Source organism: Ammodytes marinus (assembly GCF_949987685.1).
Source record: "Ammodytes marinus genome assembly, chromosome: 16".
Taxonomy (NCBI): domain Eukaryota; kingdom Metazoa; phylum Chordata; class Actinopteri; order Uranoscopiformes; family Ammodytidae; genus Ammodytes; species Ammodytes marinus.
Window position 1 is genome coordinate 5,285,527 of NC_137220.1, and position 23,582 is coordinate 5,309,108.

Sequence of the window (23,582 nt, forward strand, 5' to 3'; positions counted from 1 at the left end):
GCCTCTTTGTAGTTCGGTTCGATTCATCTCTGTGATTTTCTCTGTGTGTGTACAAGGCTCCAGCAAGATAAGAAGCAAAAGCCCTGAGTTGATAAGGGAGAGAAAAAAGGCAACACGTATAAAAGAATAATGTCGAACACGCTGAAAGGGAGATTGCACCGCCACCGATGCATGTTTTTCCAGCATACAAACGTACTATAAAGGAAGGGTCCAATGACACATTTAAATGGCTTTTTTCATCCAGTGTGTGTATACATTCTCTTAAGAGTCAAGGGCAGTGGATGGTGCATTCAGGTAAGCTCGGTATAACTACAAAGAGAGTACGGCGCAAATACTATTGTTGAAAAGATTTACTGTCGACAAATCGTTTTAAATGTGATAACTCGCAACATAATACCCTAGCAAGCGTACAGTGTGTAACTGCTGTCTTGTATCAATCACTCAAATTTACCATTAGGGGCATGTGTTTGTGTGTGTGTGTGTGTGTGTGTGTGTGTGTGTGTGTGTGTGTGTGTGTGTGTCTGTGTCTGTGTCTGTGTTTCTGAGGATATTTAATGTCTGTGTGTATTTGAGGGGATTAAACGATATCTTGAAGGTATTTGCTCAGGGATTTCACAGGAATTTTCAAACTAAGTCGAGACAAATCCGTGTGCAAGGATCTCATTGATCTGGCTTTAAATTTTAAGCTCATCTGAAAAAATCGTTCATCTCTGTAACTGATGCTTGAAAAATGGATGGTCTCGAGTGGAGGATCCAAGGTGGAAGTAGTCCGTTTTAAAACTGGTTGATTTAATGATCCCCCCCCCCCCCCCCCGCTAGCTTAAAGGCCTACTTCACCGGTTTGAATATGAAGGTGTATTGAATTCTGAGATCCTATGTAGTATAAATGTGCAAATTTTTTTTAAATCGGTTCATCCTAGCCTGAGAAAAGGCAGAAAGAGTGTTTTTTTTAACCCTATATTTCTCTTTCTCGTGACATCACAGAAAGAGAAATATATGGTTAAAAAAAAACGTACTTTGTAAATATTACTGTGATGTCACAGTAAAAGACATCACAGTAATATTTACAAAGTAATTTTTTTTTTAACCCTATATTTCTCTTTCTGTGATGTCACGAGAAAGAGAAATATAGGGTTAAAAAAAACACCCTTTCTGCCTTTTCTCAGGCTAGGATGAGCCGATTTCAATTTTTTTCGCACATTTATACTACATAGGATCTCAGAATTCAATACACCTTCATATTCCAACCGGTGAAGTATAGGCCTTCAAAGGTTGAGGTTTGAACGATGTTTGAAATCATCTAGAGCGCTACATTAGTTTTGAAAAGAGGAGATACAGTGCATACGTAAAGTATTTTCTTCCTTCTTTATTTTTAATAAATGTTTTAATGTGTCATTATGGGGTATTATGTGTAGAATTTTGAGGAATTCTTATTAATTTAATCCAGCGTTATTCCTGGCTGCATCATAAAAAAAAGTGGAAAAAGTGAAGCGTAGTGAATACTTTACATAGGCACGGTATAAGTGAACCCAGAATGTTGCTTTGTATACACCTTGGGTTGTGTATGAACCCAAGCATTGTTAATAGCTGTATTGAAAGCAGGGTCGAAAAAACTCCTTTAAAGTAGTAGGACCTAGATGGGTAGATTCATCTGCGTCTCTTTCTTTTCAAGGCCATTCTTGGTAAAAAAAAAAACATCCTATCTACCTTCATAAAAGCTCCTGTTTCAAAACCAAATACTGCGTCCCTGAAAGATGTTGTGATGTTGGCAGTATTACATTTTTAATCATGAGCACCCTGGGTTTGGAATAAACAAGATACACTTCAGTATGAAATTCTTATTAGTATGAATGCACCTGTTTTAAAGGTCACATATTCTGCTCTTTTTCAGGTTCAAAATTGTAATCTGGGTTTTCTACCAGAAACTGTTTTCATGGTGTAGAGTCCAAACAAAACATTTTTATTTGTCACAGTGCCATTGCTGCATCTGTTCTTTTCAGCCTCTGTCTGAAACACTGCATCTAAGTTAGGTTGGTAATGGAGGGGGTGTGTGGCATTATGATGTCATAAGGGGAAATAATTCTGACTGGGGTTTTTTGAACACAGGTTTTTCAGAAAAGATGGAGGTGGAGAAAAAGAGATATGGTTGTTTTTCTTCATACTTTGGGAGACTTTAGGCACACTAGGGACCCTTATTAATATTGAAAAAACATGAAAAAGTAAATTTTGCACAATAGGTGACCTTTAAATAGTTCAGCAATCTTACATGCCTCTTATATCTTAGTCTAATGGTGCGTTATGTCATAGCTATGTATTATAAGTGATCTCAAGAGGCCCCCCGGTTAAATTTTCTTTCAAATAAAAACAAGAAAATCTAGATTGAAGTAATTTCTTTCTTCTTAATTTTATAAACCGTTTAAATAAATAGAAGAACAATCTATAGCTAAACACAGGACAACATGCATTCAATGTGAAGGACACTGGACATGCACTTCATGGTAATGAGGTGGAAACGGCGCCATGCACGTCATCATCGTGTAAATGTCACAGCGGAGAGATCATGAACTGTAGATAGAGGAAGCCATTCAAAAAAAAATCGTCCCTTAATATGTCATTAAGAGACATTTGCAACATGACATGGTCTGCAGATGGAGCCAAATTACACGCCAATTAGTTGTTAGTCGATGGGCCGATGGATGAGTGGATGGGGGAATGGGTGCAGAGGCGGTACTAGTAGCGTGCATTTGAAGTTTTTTTGAGTTTATTCCCCCTCAAAAGGTGAAATAGAGGCAGCGGACATCTGGTGGAACTTATCATGATGCATTGTCTCTGTGATGGACATTTGGACGTTTTAGACCAGACGTGGTGAATGTGGCGACCCCTTTAAAGGGATAGTGCAGTGTTTTTTGAAGTGGGGTTGAATGCGGTACTTATGTATAGTTAGTGTGTTACCTTATGGAGATGGGGATCAGTCACACAAACACAGACAGACAGACAGACAGACAGACAGACAGACAGACACAGACCCACACACACACACACACACACACACACACACACAGTCCTTGTGCATAGTTAGTCTGTTACCTTATGGAGATGGCGATCAGTTAGTTTTGTTAGACATCGCTCTAGCAGAAGTCAACCTTTTACTGTTGCAGAGGGGGCCAGCAGCTTTTACTGTCCAGACCGAATGACATGACTGTGTGTGTGCGTGTGTCTATATCAAACAGTCTCCATGGAAACAGTCATTGTTTTTATTTCTGTAAAGTTTATCGAACTTAAATGACAATATCTTTAATTTGGATTGATAAATACGCCTTTAACTCTTTTCAGATGCTTTACTATCATGCAACTAACTCGACCCAAATTACATAGTTAGAAGGATTTTTGTGGATGTTGAGTTTACAGGGGGCTTTAAAATGACTGCGGTGATCACCATCTCCATAACGCAACACACTGACTAATGGATAAGTGCCTCATTTCACACACATAACCCCACTTCAAAAAATCACTGCACCCTCCCTTTAATTCATACAGGGCAACGAGGGTGAAACGTCATTCTCTTTTGTCTTTTTTTTTTTTCAAGTGCAAATTCGAGGGCAAGACGAAGAAGAAAAAGTCGGCGGCGATTTGATGGAGGACGAATGAAGGACCACCTACTTAATCTGTGGAGGGAGGAGGAGTATTTATTACTTAAGTCAGGTTTGAGGTTGAGCTCGTAGGAGGGCGGCAGATGGCTGAGGTTCTGGAAGGACCGTGACAGGGACAAGTCGTAGGGTTCGTAAGGCTCCGTGGCCGCCGTCAAGATGTTGTTCATACGCTGCTGCTGCTGCTGCTGCTGCTGCTGCTGCTGGGGAGGTGGTCTCTCTACAGGGGGGGACAGAGAGAGGGAAGGGTGGGTAAGGGAGGGTGGGAGAGAGAGGGGGAGAGGGAGAGAGAGAGGGAAGGGGGGTGGAGAGAGGGGGACAGAGAGAAGGGGGGTAAGGGGGGTGGGAGAGAGAGGGGGGAGGGAGAGAGAGAGGGGGGAGGGAGAGGGAGGGAAGGGGGAGAGAGAGAGGGAGAGGGGGGTGGGGGGAGAGAGGGATAGAGAGAGGGGAGAGGGAGAGTAGAGTAAGGGGTGGAAGTCAGTCAAACAGATGGGTTAGAGCAGACACACTTATACAACTATACACTGGGAGTCATTAGTGAAAGGAGAGAGAGAGAGAGAGAGACAGAGAGAGAGAGAGAGAGAGAGAGAGAGAGAGAGAGAGAGAGAGGGCAAAGTGTGATGTGAAAGTGAAACGTGTGGAGTTAGGACGTTAGGTGACCCTTTGACACTTTTCTGAGGAGGTTTTGTAGCTTCTTGGGAGACAATTAAGGCGAGTCACTGCAGATGAATGGGGTCAAACATTCTAAATGATAGAAGATATCATCATGGAACTTTACCATTTGATTACTGACATTAAAACAACTTTCCATCTATTGTAGTTTTTACAGAACTGATTTTGGATATACATATATATTATTTTTATGAAAAAAAAAACTTAAAAGTCAGGCAATTAACGACATATTTAGGTCGTATAAACATATGCTTGTCAGTGCGTTGGCTGTCAGTTCCAAATAAACACAGACACCATCTGTAGCTGTCTCTGTAGCTACTTAGCTGGTAAAATATGTGTACTTTTTCGGGGTTATCATACTCAAAGACACCCTCCCTGTCTCCTCCTTTGTATGCATTATGTCTGATATGGACTAAAACTTTCTGATCAGCACATATTTCCTGCGGTATAGTTGAAAAGGACATCTTAGCATGAGAATGTCTTCACCTTTATTTTGCACCAATTAAAGCTCACACCCCCATCTGCTCCAGTCTGCTGTGTCCTTCGGCTGACTTTCCCAGCAGCTGTACTGCCTCCAAAAGTTCACACTCAAAACTTGAACTTGTTTTTTTTAATGCTTTTTTGACGTAAGGAAATGTGCCCTTGTGTTCATATAGCGATTTCCTTTGATAACCAACTTGTACAACTTTTTTTTTTTAACCTTTATTTCTACAGGTAAATCCCATTGAGACCAAAGACTCTTTTGCAAGGGAGACCTGTTCCCATTTACACGTTACCATTCACACACACATGCATACACCGATAGCAGGCTAACTATCGACATTCACACGAGGCAAGGTGGGTGAAGTGTCTTGCCCAAGGACACAACAACTATGACACAGGTGGCAGGGCAGGGATCGAACCTCCAACCCTTTGATCATCAGCCGACCCGCTCTACCAACTGAGCCACAGTCTCCCCACTTGTGGTTACATCCTTGTCCAGTTAAGTTCTGCAACCTGCAACCTTCAACTCTGCAGAAAAATTTACGTGTACGTGTGTGTGTGTGTGTGTGTGTGTGTGTGTGTGTGTGTGTGTGTGTGTGTGTGTGTGTTCGAAGTAAAATTTGCCGTCAGTCTACACACGCTTCAGTTGCAGTTGCTTTCCATAATCATTCTCAGCACTATTCTGCAGGTTATTACAGAAGGATTTGTTCATATGTTGTTAATTGTCTGATTTATGATACATTTGGTTTTTAAAAACATGTAGAAAATGCATTTTTAAGACCTGTAGTATTTTTTTAATTTTTAATTTAACAAATAAGACTGTATCCAAAATTTGTTCTGTAAAAACCTTTAGGCACTAAAATGTTGTAAAAATGTTAATACATATTTCATCCAACAAGTAATCAAGTGGCAAAGTTCTAATCTATATGTAAAAAATGTTACCCTATTCAACCTGCACTGTCTGGTAATTAACTGCATTTGATAAACTACAGTATACAGTGCTTCTCCTTGTAAACCATGCTAAACTTTTGAAAGGACGCTGGTGACTTTTTCTCAAGGTTATTAATTCACTGAAAATTCACAAGCCAATTACACGTACTCATCCGTGCGTCCTTCTTTGCCGTCACACATTCTAGGCTATCCGTAAAATGCATTTGTTACCTGCATCTAATCAGTTCAAGTGACACTTGTAAAAACTCATTTATAAACCATTCTGTCTCTTGCTATCGGTGATACGTGTGGCACAATTAAGGTTCCCTGCACTGCGCTGTTCTCATGTGGTTTCAGTATTTGGGACGCCCAGTCATAGGTCAGCTGTGCGCGTGTGTGTGTGTGTGTGTGTGTGTGTGTGTGTGTGTGTGTGTGTGTGTGTGTGTGTGTGTGTGTGTGTGTGTGTGTGTGTGTGTGTGATGCGCAAAGGGGACACTGCATTTAAAAATAGGTGTGGGCGTCCACTGCACCAAAGAGGGACACACAACGGCTAAGGAGCATATGGCGTATAGAAGGGAGGAATTCACTGAGTTGGAGAGAGTGTGTGTGTGTGTGTGTGTGTGTGTGTGTGTGTGTGTGTGTGTGTGTGTGTAGGCAAGAGAGAGCCGCATAGGTGCAGTGAAAAATAGGTTAAACAACAGTGTCCAGAAGAGATTTTGAGAAAGGTCATGGATTGTAATGCAGACAGTGTGAAGGTTTGGACTGAAAAATATATAATACAAAATGCACAAACACTTGAAAAAAGACAATTTGAAAGTGACTCCCAGTGTGCAGGTAAAGAATGTTGACTTCTACATGATAAACGTTGAATAAAACTAAGCCTGTTGAGACCAGCCCGATCTTACGCAAAAATGCCCGGTCCAATCAGGGCTTGAGTTCTGACCTAACGTTTGTTGCTTATAGTGAAAGGCAGCTTCTGATTGGTTCATGTAGTCGTCAATCAAGCCTTGTGACACCAGCCATATCGCTCAAGCTTATTCCTCTATCCATGTTGACGTCAACCACTACAAGAACCAATCAGGGGCTGCCTTCCAGTAATGGACGGAAAGTGGGGAGGGTCCGGTTTGACTGGAGACTGGATTGACGACTACATGAACCAATCAGGGGCTGCCTTCCACTAACAGACAGAAAAAGGGGAGGGGCCCCGGTCTGACTGGAGGCTAGATTGATGGCTACATGAACCAATCAGGGGCTGCCTTCCACTAACAGACAGAAAAAGGGGAGGGGCCCCGGTCTGACTGGAGGCTAGATTGACAAGTATATGAACCAATCAGGGGCTGCCTTCCACTAACGGATGAGGCCCCAGAGAGATTGGAAAAAGTGAAATGAATGTAAAGCTAGTGCAAGATCAGGCTGGTTCCGCCAGGCTATAAAAGGTGACACAAACAATACACATAAACACCACGTGTATGTGTATCACTTACCGTATCTCATTTGTCTGTGGGCTAATAACGAGTCCAAGTGAGAAAGAAAGGATCAATGACAATCAAGTGTGCACAATATGTATTGTTTCAACCAATACCTCTCAATTAAGAGGGTGCCCTGCTTACCATGGGGATATTGTTACTATCAAAGCAACATTGTCATCTAATTTTTTTCTTTTACTGACCAAAAACAGTCTTCCATATACCCTTTAAAACATAGAATATTGCAAGAATGTTTCCCAGTTCAAATCTGTCCAAACCAGCGACTCTTGAATTATGCATAAACGGCTAAGATCCTCGATTCTTCATCGGATGCTAAATAGAACTTCAAAAGCAGCGTATTTGGTGCTGAGAGTACTTTTTGAAACCCATTTTCCATTTGAAAAGGGCCTATCCCGTTTAAGAGGGGCTACAAAGTGGTCCGAAGCGCTCCGTTAAGAGTGTAAGAAGTCCTTATAATGACTCAATCACAGTCCCTTACATCACCCTTAACATACTGATGAAAATAGTCTGCCTCTGCATTTTTCTTTTTATATATCTCAGAGGGCAATTTTTTCTAACAAGTGAGGCCAGATTCTGTCTTTGATTACACGGGTCTTTCATTTTATTGCATTTCAGATACGGGGTGATCCAGTAATGCCACACTTAAAAAGCTGCTCCCACTTTCACAGAAAATCACATTTGGAGTGATTTGAATAGATGGAAACGCAATAATAGCATCAATTGGGCTTTTCGATAACTTCGGTAAACTGCTCATTTGATCCTTTGATTATTATACACTTTCTTTCTTTGCCTTTTTCAAAATTCTCCGAAGACTTTTTTTTATCAAGTTCCTTTCGATTTTAATTTCCCTATTCAAGACAGACTGTTTCCAATTTCAAGTATGTAAGTATAATCACAAGAATAGCTTTATTATTCAGACACAGATAACAAAGAAGATAATTTTTGGAAAGTCAAGTCAGGTCAATATTTTTTGTGCAAAACTTTATTTGAGCATTTAGAAGATACAGAATGGTGAGATATAGTTAGTTATTTTTCATGCATGCATTCACATTGTACATTGTCATTATAGGTTTTACATGCAATGGCTATGTCTATGCTATGCTATGCGTTTATATGTTACTGTGTTTTCTTACCCAGTTTAGGTGTGAGCGCGGTCAGGTCCAGGTGGCTGTGCTGGTACTCATGGTGGTGATTTCCTATTGAAAAAGCAATACGAAAAACATTGTTAACATTTTCATTGTGAGAGGTTCAAGTGACAATAATAAAATCAGATTTTTCATGATGTAACCAGTGGACTTCTGCAATGTGTGTAACACGAGATCTTTGTATGGAACTCTGTTTATTCTGACAGACACATATAAAATGATATGTGATTTTTAATGGTCACGTTTTGTTCAAAATGATCTTTTTCATGGTTTTTCAATATTAATATTGGTCCTTAGTGTGTCTAGAGACTCCAAAACTATAAGAAAAGACAACCCTCTCTCTTCTCCTCCAGTTTTCTGAATACATGTGTTCAAAAACTACAAAAAAATATTGCTTTAATGTATGTAATCAACTGGCAACGTTTTGTGGTGATATCTATTAGTTGAAAATGCTACCCTTTAAACCTGTGGTGTCTCTTCCCTGGCTTGGAATATATCAAACATCAACAAACATTAGTCAGAAATGTCAAATTCCATAGTACAGACATTCATCTTTAACAAAAGCACAACACCACTACACTACCGTCAGTTCAAAGCGATGTAGTTCCAAGCTATCAGTGCAATTTTTTCTGTATTGTCCTTAGCGTGTGTATGTGTGTGTGTGTGTGTGTGTGTGTGTGTGTGGGTGTGTGGTTTTCTGTATTGTCCTTAGCGCTCCTTATAGGATGATAGATGAAAACATTTATATGCAAATAAGGTACAACAACTATCGCGTTGCCATGTTTGTGTGCACCGCCGTTCGGAAAAAAAACACACCGGCTCGTAATTGAATAAAAGCAATATTTCCCCCTCTCTCCTCGAGATTACTTAAAGTCCAATTTTCACCGCTCTAGTGATGGTGGTCTCGGATGATTTTTCCTACGTCCTTTAACTACTCGAACAACAACATAACGATATTAAAGGGACATCAAAGATCCACTTACAACAAAGATGGATGACCGTGTGGGGATAGACATGTTTGTTCCCCCCCCTTCCAATATGAAAGAGGTTTAATCAATCAATCTGTCACATGGAACCAAGACTCAACAGTCCCATAACCGAACCGTGACAGTTTACAGCTCACTTGGGACACACTGAACAAATCAAAAGCTTTTGTATGTGGGGATATGGTGACACTTTGACGAGATTGAAAACATTTCGTATGGTCAAAGCTGTACTCGTTGGTGGGGTGGGGGCAAAACCAAAACTCACCAGCATGGCCAGATACAGGTCTTAAAAATGCATGTATGGCATGTTTTTAAGAATCAAATGTGTCATAAATCAGACAATTAACAACATATGAACAAATCCTTCTGTAATGACCGTCAGAATAGTGCTAAGAATAAGTATGGACAGTGTTACTGATATTGGTGCTTTAGAAGTTGAGATTTTTGATTCAGAGTATTGAATAAAAACTAATGTTGAGACAATGGCTCCATGTTAAAGATGGTTGTATAGGAGAAATATACAGACGCAAACAGACAAGGTTTAGTCAAAGAAACACCTCAATGTACATTTTGGACCTTTTGATTTATACTAGTATGAAAGAAGACATGTTATGGAAGATAAATATCCCCAAACCTCAAAACTGACCAGTTGTAAAAAAAAATAAAAATAAAAAATAAATTGTGCTAGCAGTGTCTCTTAAACGTGCTATTAGACCGTTTTCTTAATCTCAACAGTAACTGATATTCAACTCACAAAAATCAGGAATATAAAGACTGCCTGGTTAAATGGTTCTAAGTAGCCTTGTACCATAATTAAGAAACAAAAACCTCAAGTCTTTTTTTGGTGCGTTCTCTTCCCTTGCAGCTGTACTCTGCTCCCCCAATCACACACATAACAGGTTTGTGATCAAGGGACCAATTATACCAGCAAACCAAAAAGCTCAGCTAAATTACCCTGCCGTCCGTGAACTTGAAAATGAAAGCGGTTTGTGCTCCGAATAAATAACAAGCCTTTACTATCTGTGCAATTGCAGAAACATTTTTTATTTTTTTTTGGCCTTCTCCACAGTGAGTGTTTAACCAAGGTTTAAAAAAGTGTATCACCCCATAGGAGGATATATAGGGTTTGCTTGGAGGTTATATATATTCAGGTTTAGGGGTTTACATTTGTGTGATACAATGATCGCCTCATGTGTAATATTATGAATGGCATTGATAGTGTTATGCAGCAACACTGGCACTGAAATAAGCATATGTTCTAAGAAAATATATAAATAAAGCTATAGTGTGGAACTTTTTTCATATAAATGAATGTCGGTTGCATTCAAGCCATCACCAAACGAGTTGACACAAACTTGATTAAGCCTATTATCAGCTCCACAAAACTCTCTCTGTATTTCTCAGTATGGCAGAGTTTACAAATCTACTATAACTATATCTGTTCAAAATGGTTGATGTATCTGCCTATGTCATTATAATGCCATGCTAAAAAATGGCAGTAAAAAAATGGAAATAGCGTTGATTAATGCACGGATTCTCTCTCTCATGAATATAGCTAAATACGTAAGAGGGAATTGGGTCATTTAGAAGAAATTAGGTCTCCAGCATTTTTTGGAGGGGAAACACTGATCTAAATACCTGTACAAAGAATACCACTAATAGAGTGCCCTACATAAGACACATTTGAAGCTAAATATTTATGTTATTTATTTATGTAACCTTTTATTACAGGTGCTCCAAGGAACTTTCAGTATTTGTTCATTCTTGCGCCCCCTTTGGACAAAAGTGTTTTTACCACGCCAGCTGTAGTTCCTGGTTGAGTGTACCCATGCCAAAGGCATTTAGAAAAACTATATAAAAATTGCATTATTTGCATTGATGGTCTCACTAATACATGTCAGTTGTGATCATCAGAGGAACAATTAAGACTTGTTCAGACATATTTAAAAGTTACTAGTAGCACATTTAACCTGAAAAAAATACATAAGTGAGATTTTAAAAAATTAAAAAAGAGTGAGTTTTTAAAAACTGTTGCTCACTATGAAAAGTGCAGCAAATGTCAGAGTATGTATTCGTAGACAAATCTAGAGATACATTTTTAAACTGTTGCTGACAAGTGACAAGTGGAAAAAGTGGGATTTATTCTTGCTTAAATGTCCATTTTGCCCATTCACACTGAGGTTTTGACATCCCAAATCGACCTGGCATATCTCACCATTACCTGAAGTCTATGGGTATACCCCCCTTAGTGTTAAAGGTGCATTGTGTAACTTTATGTGCTAGAAAAGTGAACATTTTAAGATAAGATAAGATAAGATGTACTTTATTCATCCCAGCAATGACATGTAGGTGTTCCAGCAGCCATCATACGTAATCACACAACACAACACATACAAATCCCATTTCTAAGTGTTAATACATAATGTGTCAGCTCTCAGTGACAGTGTATGAGTGTGTCACGTGTATTGGCTGTCAGTGTATTAAATTAATGGAAAGCTTCCAGTTTTTCAGCGGGGTGGACAGAGGCGATCCCACTGTGACCCAGATCCATTTTAAACGCTTCACTCTGGGGAAGAAAACTGATGGATGGAGATGGGGAGGGAGAGAGAGAGGGAGGAAGGGAGGGAGGGAGAGAGGGAGGGAGGGAGAGAGAGAGAGAGGGGGTAGAAAGAGAGAGAGATAGAGAGAGAAGGGGGGCAGTGAGAGGGAGAGTTAGGGAGAGAGAGAGAGAGGGAGAGACAGAGAGACGGAGAGAGAGAGGGGAGAGGGAGTGAGAGGGAGGGAGAGAGAGAGGGGAGAGAGAGAGAGAGAGAGAGAAAGGAGAGAGAGAGGGGGAGAGAGGGAGGGAGGGAGAGAGAAGGAACTATGCCATGTCATTATAATATAGACCATATGGACCTGGTAGGAAACATCACCTCGTTTTGCCCTTGTGCATATTTAAGATTTTTATTTTGTATGCATATGATTCTGTTTAAATGCATGAGCGTTTTAATGCATTAGCGTTTATTCATTGTTGATGGCATCTTGTTAATACGACAGCTGTCATTTTTTCTTCCATTAAACACTCCAGTGCCTCTTGATAAATAAGACATTGGAATACACCGGTTATACTGTATATACAATGTAAACCTTTGCTGTAGCCATTTCCATTCAGTGCACTCAACTCAAATATAGTATTTATCTCAACACATGAACAAATGAACTGAACCCTGCCTTCCTGAAACCATTCCATTTTGTAAAAACTGAAAACAAATTATACCTTTAAAATATGGGGATGTCACAAGTGTCCCAAGCATAAATTACACTTATGCACAGCACACACTTTCAGATATGTACATACAGCAGAAAACAGTTGGTACAGACAAATCGACAGTGTGTCTTCGGAGGTGAATTGCCTTCTTGATCTTGTGGAGTCTGTGTATGACTGACAAGGATAAGCACAGATTTATCTGATGTCTTCACAGATATGTCAGAAGTAACATCACACAAAGCTGCCGTTATCCAGGCCAAGGAACAGGGGGACGCAGGGAAGACTCCAGGGAAAAGCCTGGATGGACAAAAATGTGCTAAGAACAAAGTATATTCTAAAACGTTACACATACTAGCTGTGCTGTGTATTTCTCATGCTTTGACTGTATGGTTGAAAGTATAGGAATATCGCAATTAAGGAGATCTTAACCCATTAAAGGTGCACTATGTAACTTTGGGTGTGTCAGAGAAGTGAACACCTTCTATGGTATTTTCCTATCAATGAATAAACAAACTTTACTCACAGGAAAATGTGATCCCGGGAATACTGTTTGAAGTTAGAAAGCTTCCTGAAAAGTCACTGTTTCACTGTTGTTGTTTACAGCAGCAGGGCCCACAGTTTGGTTTACAAACATATTCTAGTTTTTGTTTCCAGGTTCCTCAAAATAATTAAATCTTGATTTATGATGATATAATTATTCAATGCTAGGAATTGCATGTAGAGAAAATATGTTTTGTAAACTAACTGCAGGCTCTGCAAATGTAAAACAAATCCCCCTCCTCTGAAACTGCATAGTGCACCTTTAATGTCCGCATTGGAATTTTCAGATTTCACTTAAAAGTACCTCAACAAAATCCATTGTAATCAGTTTAAGACTATATACAGCTTAGTCACAACAGAAAATAGTCACATGGAAAACTTCTAGCTCGATATTTCTTTTGTTGAATTCATGGCACATACTGTAATTAAATTAGTTTTTACAGCTTGCATCTGTTCTTAAAAGGTGCAGTGTGTAATATGACATCATAAAGAAAGTTCTAGAAAGTTCTAGAATGCAACGCTCCCTGGGTAACCCCAACCCTTTAGAATAATAACAGAAGCTACAGTGGCCTTCAAGGACAAGAACAATTCTAAATTTTAAACAATGCACCTGATGACATTCCAACTATGACACTTTCAAGATGGTGGCACTAGGCCTTGGTCCAAGATATGCAGAAATATGGACATATATGAGACCCTTTCTAAGGGAAAAATAAATAATTCAAAACAATTTTTTCAGCTATTATGCACTAAATTAAATGTACTTATGGATATTATAATTACTTTCTACAAAATCTGCTAGGAAATAAAACACAAAATTCTACACACTGCAGGTTTAAAGCACTTAGAGAACTTCTACAGTATGGAGCTCTGGTTGGAAATAATTTAATGATGACACTTTGAAGGTTCAAAAACGAAAAAGTACAATTTAATAAGACTAATATGTCAAAGCACAAGACGGTATATTGAAGAAGTAATTAAGTTGAAGATACACCAAGCATTTTTACGACTGTCTTAACATGTTTGTTGTCAAGGAAAAAGCCAGCAGTGTGTTCCAGAAATGAATTATCCGGTCAGTTATTTTCTATAATTAAAGCATATTTTCAAGTAATTACGTTAAATGTTAGGCAAAAAAAAGCTACTTTTAAGTGATGGGATGATTTAACATAGGGCAAGAAGCAGGAAACTGGAACATTGCAAAAACTGAGGTCTTTTTTTAATGACTTTTCAAATTAAGATCCGTTGGCATTTTAACATACGAGTGCTCTGAATGCCAAGTGTGAATGTCTACATCTTTTAATTACATTGCAGAGGGAAAAGTTGTTTCTAGTTGAGACATGGTGGGGTAATTTGAGTTCAGGAAAGTTCATGCTTTTGATGAGACCAGATTGCTCAATTTGGATCATTTAAAATGTATATGAAGTAGAAGATACACCCAGAGCATATTGAATATTGACACAATGATTTGAACTTTTCTGTGTAAACTTGAACACCTTAAGAATTGAGGACAGTAGAAGGTTGTTTCCATCGCACACACAGGCACACACACACACACACACACACACACACACACACACACACACACACACACACACACACACACACACACACAAGGTTGTTTCCATCTCAGTTGCTGCTATTTGTGTGTGTGTGTGTGTGTGTGTGTGTGTGTGTGTGTGTGTGTGTTCTGTTCTTTTCAGTCCAGTTCATCTATAATTCTGACAGATGAGTGTTTGAGTGTGTGTGTCTTTGTGGTTCAGACAAAGACAGACACACACAAACACACACACACACAAACACACTCACTCACACACACACACACACACACACACACACACACACACACACACACACACACAATAGCACTGAGGCGACTGGCTTAACATTACACATGATGACTTCCCACAGAGCCCTCCCCCCCCCCCCCAAGGGCTGGGGATCTTTGTTGCTTCTTTATCGATTCGGGATCGTGTGTCTTGGCTCCCAGGCACGTAATGGCCGCCCCACCAAACCGACCGACATGCTTTTTCCAGTCAACAGAAGGCACGGAATGGTTGTTTTTTTCCCCAGGCTTTGACCTTGTGAATTCTCAAGAGAAAATACAACATTCTTTCAGATGAATTCTCTTAAGAACTCCACAGGGCCAAAGCAGTGTCGGTAAATGAGAGTGCACGACCAACAAGGAATAATATTTGTAGCCTAGGCTGTAGTGTATTGTATGTTTTAATCTTGCCCCTGTAAAGCACTTTGAATGGCCGTGTGTCTGAAGTGTGCTATAGAAATACACTTGCCTTGCCTTGCCTATTACAGTAACACTGGATTTTCATTCAGCGCACACACACACACACACACACACACACACACACACACACACACACACACACACACACACAGTATAGACAGGTAGCGTATTGTGAGGAGATAATCACTGATTTTGACAATTTGACATCAAGCATTTTCCAGAATAGCTGACCACACCTTTAAATAGCATAAAACCCAAAACAGAAATCACTTAAACCTGCAGTGTGTAGAATTTTGGGTTTTATTCCTAGCAGATTTTGTAGAAAGTAATTATAATATCCATAAGTACATTTAATTAAATGCATAATAGCTGAACATTTTTTTTTTATTATTTTTTTTCCCCTTAGAAAGGGTCTCATATATGTCCATATTTCTGCATATTTTGGACCAAGGCCTAGTGCCGCCATCTTGAAAGTGTCATAGTTGGAATGTCATCAGGTGCATTGTTTAAAATGTAGAATTGTTCTTGTCCTTGAAGGCCACTGTAGCTTCTGTTATTATTCGAAAGGGTTGGGGTTACCCAGGGAGTGTTGCATTCTAGAACTTTCTTGATGATGTCATATTACACACTGCACCTTTAATTAGATTATTTTCATGTAGACTGGTGACATTGGTGGGTGAGAAGTGAGAACCTTTTAATTTGTTTTATCCGAAGTATTTTAAAAACTAGTGAGATTGTAGATGTTATATTCCATTTCAACCAAGTCTGTTCTAAAAAAACGGCAATATATCCTTCACACTGTACCTTTAAATAATTGTGAGCTTACACAATACAAGAAGCTTTCTTTTGAAAATATAAGGCAAACGTAACCTTGGAAGTCCTGGAGAAAAACAGAAAATAGCATCATTGTCTGGGATCTTCAGTGAACCACTAAAATTATCTTTTTTACCAGGATTCTTTTGAGGTTGTGGGTGTTATTGTACACACACACACACACACACACACACACACACACACACACACACACACACACACACACACACACACACACACACACACACACACACACTCTGGTATGTCTTTGAAAAGGCTTCGTCTCCTTCACACTTCTGCCACTTTCGCACAATTATTAAAGCAACAAGCGCCCTCCTCATATGAGTGATGTGTGATGATTACAAAGAGATAATTGCATGTATTTGCATAACAATACAGTCCTACAGTGTTAAGCTTCTTCTTCTTCTTCTTCTTAAGCCACTCATATTGATATGATCTATTCATAACATTAGGATCCGCCATCTTGACGTTACTTTAATTAAATTATCATTTTGCGACGAGTAAATAATCAAGGGCCTTATGACGCTAATTAACGATGGTTGAACAATGTTCCTTTTGGAGAAGTGTGTGTGTGTGTTTGTGTGTGTGTGTGTGTGTATGTGTGTGTATGCATGCTTGTGTGTGTGTGTGTGTGTGTGTGTGTGTGTGTGTGTGTGTGTGTGTGTGTGTGTGTGTGTGTGTATGTGTGTGTGTGTTTGTGTGAACCGCAAAGACACACACTGAGATACGCCATTGTTTTCCTCTAATGGTGTTTATGCGACTTATGATTAGGGTTGCAAAGGGGTGGAAAGTTTCCGGTAAATTACCGGAAACTTTCCGGAAACTTTCCATGGGAACTTTCGCTCAGGAATTTTGGGAATATTCGATTTTTGGGAATTGACTTGAAATTGAGGGAAATTTAATGGACTATCATATTCAAACTTAAATGTAGTTCAAATGTTCAAATGTGTGTCTTCAAAAGTCTTGTGCTCTGGGCTTAATGTAGCCTCAATGCTCCAGGGTTCTAGAAATCATCTGTGCATGTGATGGAGGAATGCACAGTGCATGTAGGGGGCGTGGCCTCAATACCCCTGCAGTAAGCAGTGTGCTGTGTGCATGTGATTGAGGAAAAGCACATATTCTCAAGTGTGAAAGCATGAAAGCTGGTTTATTTAGTCAAGAATATGCTAAATATACATTTCCCCCGACTATATTTAAAATCACTGTTAAGGTCAAACCTTAAATTTGTTAAATTTTTGGTTTATTCCCGTTAATTCCCATTAATTCCCAAAATTCCCGTTAATTCCCGTTAATTCCCTTGGAAAGTTTCCAACTTTGAAAATTCCCGGAATTTTGCAACCCTACTTATGATTAATACAAATTCTTAAATAGACAACAGTGAGTGTGTTTTTTTTTCTTCCTCAGTGGCAAAGATTGATTGACAGCTAACTGCCTGAGGTCTAATTGATTAGGTGCTGTCATGCACAATATCGAACGCCCTCTCATAAGAATCTCAAATGAGGCACTCCGGTGATAATGCCAGCACTCGTTAGGATATAGAGCGCACTGGGACGTTTTTAGAAAATGTCAAGATGAACCCAATTTGTTTTCTAAACAGGAGGCGCTTTTTAAAGGTGCAGTTAGCGATTCTGGAGAATGTGTTTTTGTCAAAATCACTTTGTGTCAAAATCAGTGAATATTTCCTCATGATCTGCTACCTGTCTGTAATGTGTGTGTGTAATGTGTGTGTGTTGACAAATAAATCCAGTGTTGATACACAGACTAGGCTTTGTGAACGGGATTGTTGCTAGTAGCTATGGTCGCTCCTTTGTTTACATACCAGTTTACAGAGCCTAGGTTGTGTATTAACACCAGATTTCTTTCAGCGCACACACATTATGGACAGGTAGCAGATCATGAGGAGATATTCACTGATTTTGATAAAAAGTGATTTTGACAAAAAGCGTTCTCCAGAATCACTGACTACACCTTTAAATACATGTCACTAAAACCCATTTTAACACAAGACACAATTTTCTCGATCGTGTTCTTTACAAATCTAAGATATAATGACATTTTCTATTCCCTCTTCCCTCTTAATTTTTACACCTTGCCTTTAGCCCCCTGGGTGAAGGTGTTACGAACATTTGCGCGCCCCGTGTAATCTTGTGTCAAACGGGGCCTGCGGTCAGGTTACACTTCAACAGGTTCACAGTCAGAATACTTATTAAAACGTTGGCTCGGCCTCAAACAGCCTCTGGGTTCCCGGGCTGCAGGTGCAAAGTGTTCCCAAGAAGCTTTTCCACCGCAGGTCAGACCGAGCCGACATTTCCTCTGATAATAAAACCGTATAAACCATTCTCATGGGAACATTCACTGACACGTGTTTTAAAGTGGCAAGGCAGAAATGACCTCTTTAAGAAGGGACACATGTCATTGTGTAACAGTCAGTATACTGTACATACTTTCAAAATGTTTAGTATGCCAGAAAAAAATATTAAGGATGTCCCAATACATGATGCCCGGATGTCCGGCTACATCCGGCATTTCGCAGTGTGCAAACCAGAATGCGTTATGGCTGTTCTGACCCACAATTGTCTGCAGTGGAAATACAATTGGCATTTCAGTGCAAGACATAAACCGTTGTGTAAAATCACCTCAGCAAGAGTTAGAGATAAATGAGAATGTGCATTTCTTTTAATTTAATGTGTCGTAGAACATTGTATTATAACAAATGATTGTGTAACTAAGTATTGAACTGGGCTATACGTAAAAAGATTTGACCCCGATCACCTGCACTGTCTCGTCTTGAAACAGTTCATCTGAGGGAGAAAGTTAAATGTCTCTTTCTGGGACTAAAACTTTGTGAAACAGGAGCAGCTCACCGCAGCCGACCCACTTTAAGAAGTGAACGACCTTCCCTTCACTTTGCTCTGATCTGGGTTGGGTGTCACGCTGCCCTGTTTCCATAGTAACTCTATCAGGACATAAGACACCTGCTGTTCTCCCCCGTGTGTGTGTGTGTGTGTGTTTGTGGGAGGGGGTCAGTCCTTCACCCCAAGCTGCTCTCCGACTGTGTTCGTAAAGCCCTATAACGTCCTACTCATACTCATTTTGACGTGAATTTGAGTATGTGACGGTTTAGGTATATGCGAGTTTGGGTATGTGAGAAATGCCCGGATGAGTACTAACTTCTGGGAAGATTTTGTGTATGGATCGATAGGATACTTTTCCCACTCAACCGCCCCACAATGCATCTTTTCAAACGACAAGGAAGGTTTTTTTTGTTTTATTCTTTAGGAGGGAGGATGTTAGTATGGCTTTCCGAACACAGCCTTAGTCCGTATATGCTAAATTCTAGCCATGTCTTTATACATGCTGTGGGCTACTTTAGGGGGGGGTTTAATAGATACAGACAGACAGCAACAGTATAGAGCCGTTTAAAAAATGTATAAGAAGAAAGTCTGAGTGGAGGTAAAGTCTTTCTGGTCTCTGCTGACCATTGGAATGAAATTAGAGCAATTACATCACTTTCTTTCAAAGAAAATGATCAAATATTCAAGGCCTGTCAGTTCATGTCTTTCTCGATTCTTCTGCCCGAAATAGTGCCTATATTTTTATAAAGAAGAGTTAGGACCTATGGCTTTCTGAACCGTACTGTGCCAAACCGAACTGCGTCTGCTCATCAGTTGAAACTAGGCATTTGTGAGCCCACACACACACACACGCACGCACACACACACAGGCACGCTAGCACGCACACACACACTTTCATACTTCCCCAACACATATAGAAGTCTTCTCGCAACCTTCAATCTCTCTTGATTATCACACCTGTTTGTTACACTTTCAGATATCAGCCGGATTCTTCTGATGTAACCCTCATTACAAGCCACCGCACGCACGCACGCACACACACACACACACACACACACACACACACACACACACAGAGGCACACATGCCCCCGTTTCCTCACGGTGTTTGTACATAGTTTACAGTGACAGGAAAGCTAGGCGGAAGTCCTTTTAGGAAGCAAGTTAATTGACTGTTCTTTTTCAGTTATATCTTTCTGTACTCGCCATGTGTCCACAGTCAACGGTTGTCTACCCAGAGCTCTAACTAACTAACCCCCCACTGTCCTGGCTGCAGGAGGGAGCGCTCATTATACAACAGCAGGGAGGCACACTGAGAAAGAAATGGAATGCAGTTAATGCTATAACTTGGAAAATGTACTTTTTAAAAATGATCGTGTTTGCTTTTCTCATCCGTGGAAACGGCAGCAAAAAAAAAAATAAAATATTTGAGAATATATTGGTCTGTTTTGAGATTTTTGGCGATTTTGCTATTCCATGTCTTCTCTCATATAAAAATTAAAAGGTACGGGGGCGCCCTTAGCTCAGTTGGTAGGGCGTCCCCCCCATGAGCCTCGGCCAGCAGCGGACCCGCGGTCGTTCTCTGCATGTCACTCCCCTCTCTGCCCCATTTCAACTCTGTCTCTATACTGTCAATAAAAGCATAAAAATGCCCCAAAAATATCTTAATTTTTTTTTATATATTAAAAGGTACATTGAAAACATTAAGGTGTTTATTTGACTAAACCTTGTCTATTTGTGTCTGTATTTTCCTCCTAAACAAACATCTTTAACGGACATTATCTCAACATTAGTTTTGTTCAATACTCAGAACAATAAAATCTCAACTTCTAAAGCACTTACATCAATTAAACTTTCCATGATCATTCTTAGCACTATTCTAAAGGTCATTACAGAAGGTAATGTTCATATGTTGTTAACTGTCTGATTCATGAGACATTTCCTTCTCAAAAACATTCCAAAAAACATTGGACTCCAATATGTTATAAAAAATGAAATAAAGATGTTAACTCTGGCTTCATCCAACATGTCGATTTTTAGCTCACTACAGCAGTAGAAATGATTTTACTTCAGGGAATGAATGGAATGATATGAGAAAAAATATGTTTTCTTTCAAAAATCTGAAAAGGCAGCAAACAGATCGTAGGCAAAAGAGAGAAGAGATGAGAGATGAAAGAGAATGGGACAGTGGAGTGATTGTCAGGCTTTTGTATGTCGGAGCTTTTTGAAGAGCTGTCTGTCTGCTTTGGTCAGAAGCAGATAGATAAAGGTAGAATAGAATAGGTGTCAGTCTGTTATACACACACACACACACACACACACAGGGATGCGCATACACAGAGGCACACACACACAGGCATATGCATACACTGAGGCACACACATACACACACACACACAGGCATACACAGAGGCACACACACACACACAGGCATACACAGAGGCACACACACACACACACACACACACACACACACACACACACACACACAGGCACACACACACACACACACACACACACACACACACACACACACACACACACACACACACACACACACACACACACACATAAATAAATGTCCTACTGCCTAACAAAGGGAATGAGATATGCAGGTGAGCGTATTTCTCAGAGGTATAGGAGACCTTTTCTGACCCGGGCATCTTCAAACGGGCCGATATGATAGAGAGTGAATTCACAAAGATGTTGGTACGAGATTAGACCTCGGCTACTGAATTTGTAATGAACCTAGAGATATGTTTCAAAACGCTACGATACTTCTTTATTAAACCTACTGAAAACTGGCGCTATAACGTTAGTACAGGGAAATAAAAACAGTCACACATACGCAGGTTGAGAAGCAAAATGAGATCGGGATTTTTTCTTGATAAATGACGTCAGATTAATGTCAAATTGTTATTTTTTTTTGTTAGTCATCTAATCCCAATTTTAATCGTCTCAATTAGCCTACTAAAAACACATGTATATATTTATTAAATAGCACTGATAAATCCTGTGTTCTGATTGGTCGTTATAACAATACCACCTGCCAATACATTATCCGCCTACATGTACAGTATATACCAAAAGATGCGCGAGAGAGACTAGGATCAAGAAAGGAATAGGGGCCCTCAGAAAATGCTTATATAATTCTTTATTCCAGACCCAGGGGCTTTTGTTTAGGGACCAAAAGTGTTACGCTTAAACCCCTGTGTTAAATCTTAACCTCAGGTGGATAACATTGCTCACTACAGGCTGCTTCGTATTAGCAAAAAAATAAAATAGACAAAACTATGGTTCCCCCCTTTTTAACCGTCTCCATGCAATTTCCATTTCATTCACTCCGACAGTTTTTGCAAATCGATGGAAACTCCAAATCCCAGTGTGAGGGCTTGTGTTCCCGGGCAGCAGTGAATAACATGCACACCTCCTGCTGTCATGACATTTGTAATGCTATCACTAACTCTTTGCTACCTACCCTCTCTCTCTTTCTCTTTGTCTCTATCTATCTATCTATCTATCTATCTATCTATCTATCTATCTATCTATCTATCTATCTATCTATCTATCTATCTATCTATCTATCTATCTATCTATCTATCTATCTATCTATCTATCTATCTATCTATCTATCTATCTATCTCTCTCTCTCTCTCTCTCGCAATAGAAAGAAAAGGCAGCTTTCCTTCCATCAATTGAAGCCCATGGTGTGTTGAGTGTGTACATTTTCAACTTAATAGCTTGATAGCTCCTGTGCTATATAGCTACATGGCATTATGCATCCTGCAGTGTATCACACAAAAGACACCTATATATACAACCATTTTTGACAGCCATTATCTCAATATTTTTTTTCCAATACTCTGAACCAGAAATCTCAACTTCTGAAGCACTTACGTCAACTAAATTTTCCATAATCATTCTCAGCACTAGTCTGAAGGTTATTGCAGAAGGATTTGTTCATATGTTGTTAATTGTCCATTTTATGATACATTTTGTTCTTTAATAACATCCCGCAAATCCTTCTTTTTTTATATAAGACCTGTACATAGTATTTTTTAAATTTAAAAGGCATCCACAATCTGTTCTGTACAAACTTTGCACTATTATGTCGTAAAAATGAAATAGAGTCACACAAAAGACCTTTAGATTTGAACGAAAGCTGCAGAAGACAGAAAAGAAAGAGGGGATATACAGTGGAAGAGACCTCAGGGCGTTTGGTTTAGAGTAGGAATCAAAACAGTAATTTGCTGGCTGGATGTGCTTGGAGCCATATTGAGCCTTGGAGTGTCTCACAGAGGAGTAAATGAAGTTCCCCGGTAGCTCTATAGATCCCCTGCTGTGGCAGTGAGGCGCAGACACTCATATTATGATCTTGAGCTTTTTCAAGTCTGTCACTCGAAATTCAACTCGAAAAACCACAAGATATATCTCTAGCTTTTTAATTAGACGTACAGTAGGAAGAGGCTGCTTCGCCTTTTGTGTGCAGTTTTTTTTTTGATTTTGCTTCC

At 39.6% G+C, this 23,582-nt stretch overlaps 1 protein-coding gene across 1 annotated transcript in view; it reads right to left on the bottom strand.

The window, feature by feature from the left end:
• LOC307262313 (shisa family member 6) overlaps positions 1-23,582 on the bottom strand; it is a gene marked incomplete at both ends in the record, with an annotated part of 88,923 nt that overhangs the window by 6,058 nt on the left and 59,283 nt on the right. The window contains 3 exons of the mRNA XM_080043148.1: positions 3,694-3,867; positions 7,217-7,237; positions 8,353-8,415. Coding sequence (XP_079899274.1) covers positions 3,694-3,867; positions 7,217-7,237; positions 8,353-8,415 — 258 coding nt within the window. The remainder of the gene's footprint in view (positions 1-3,693; positions 3,868-7,216; positions 7,238-8,352; positions 8,416-23,582) is intronic.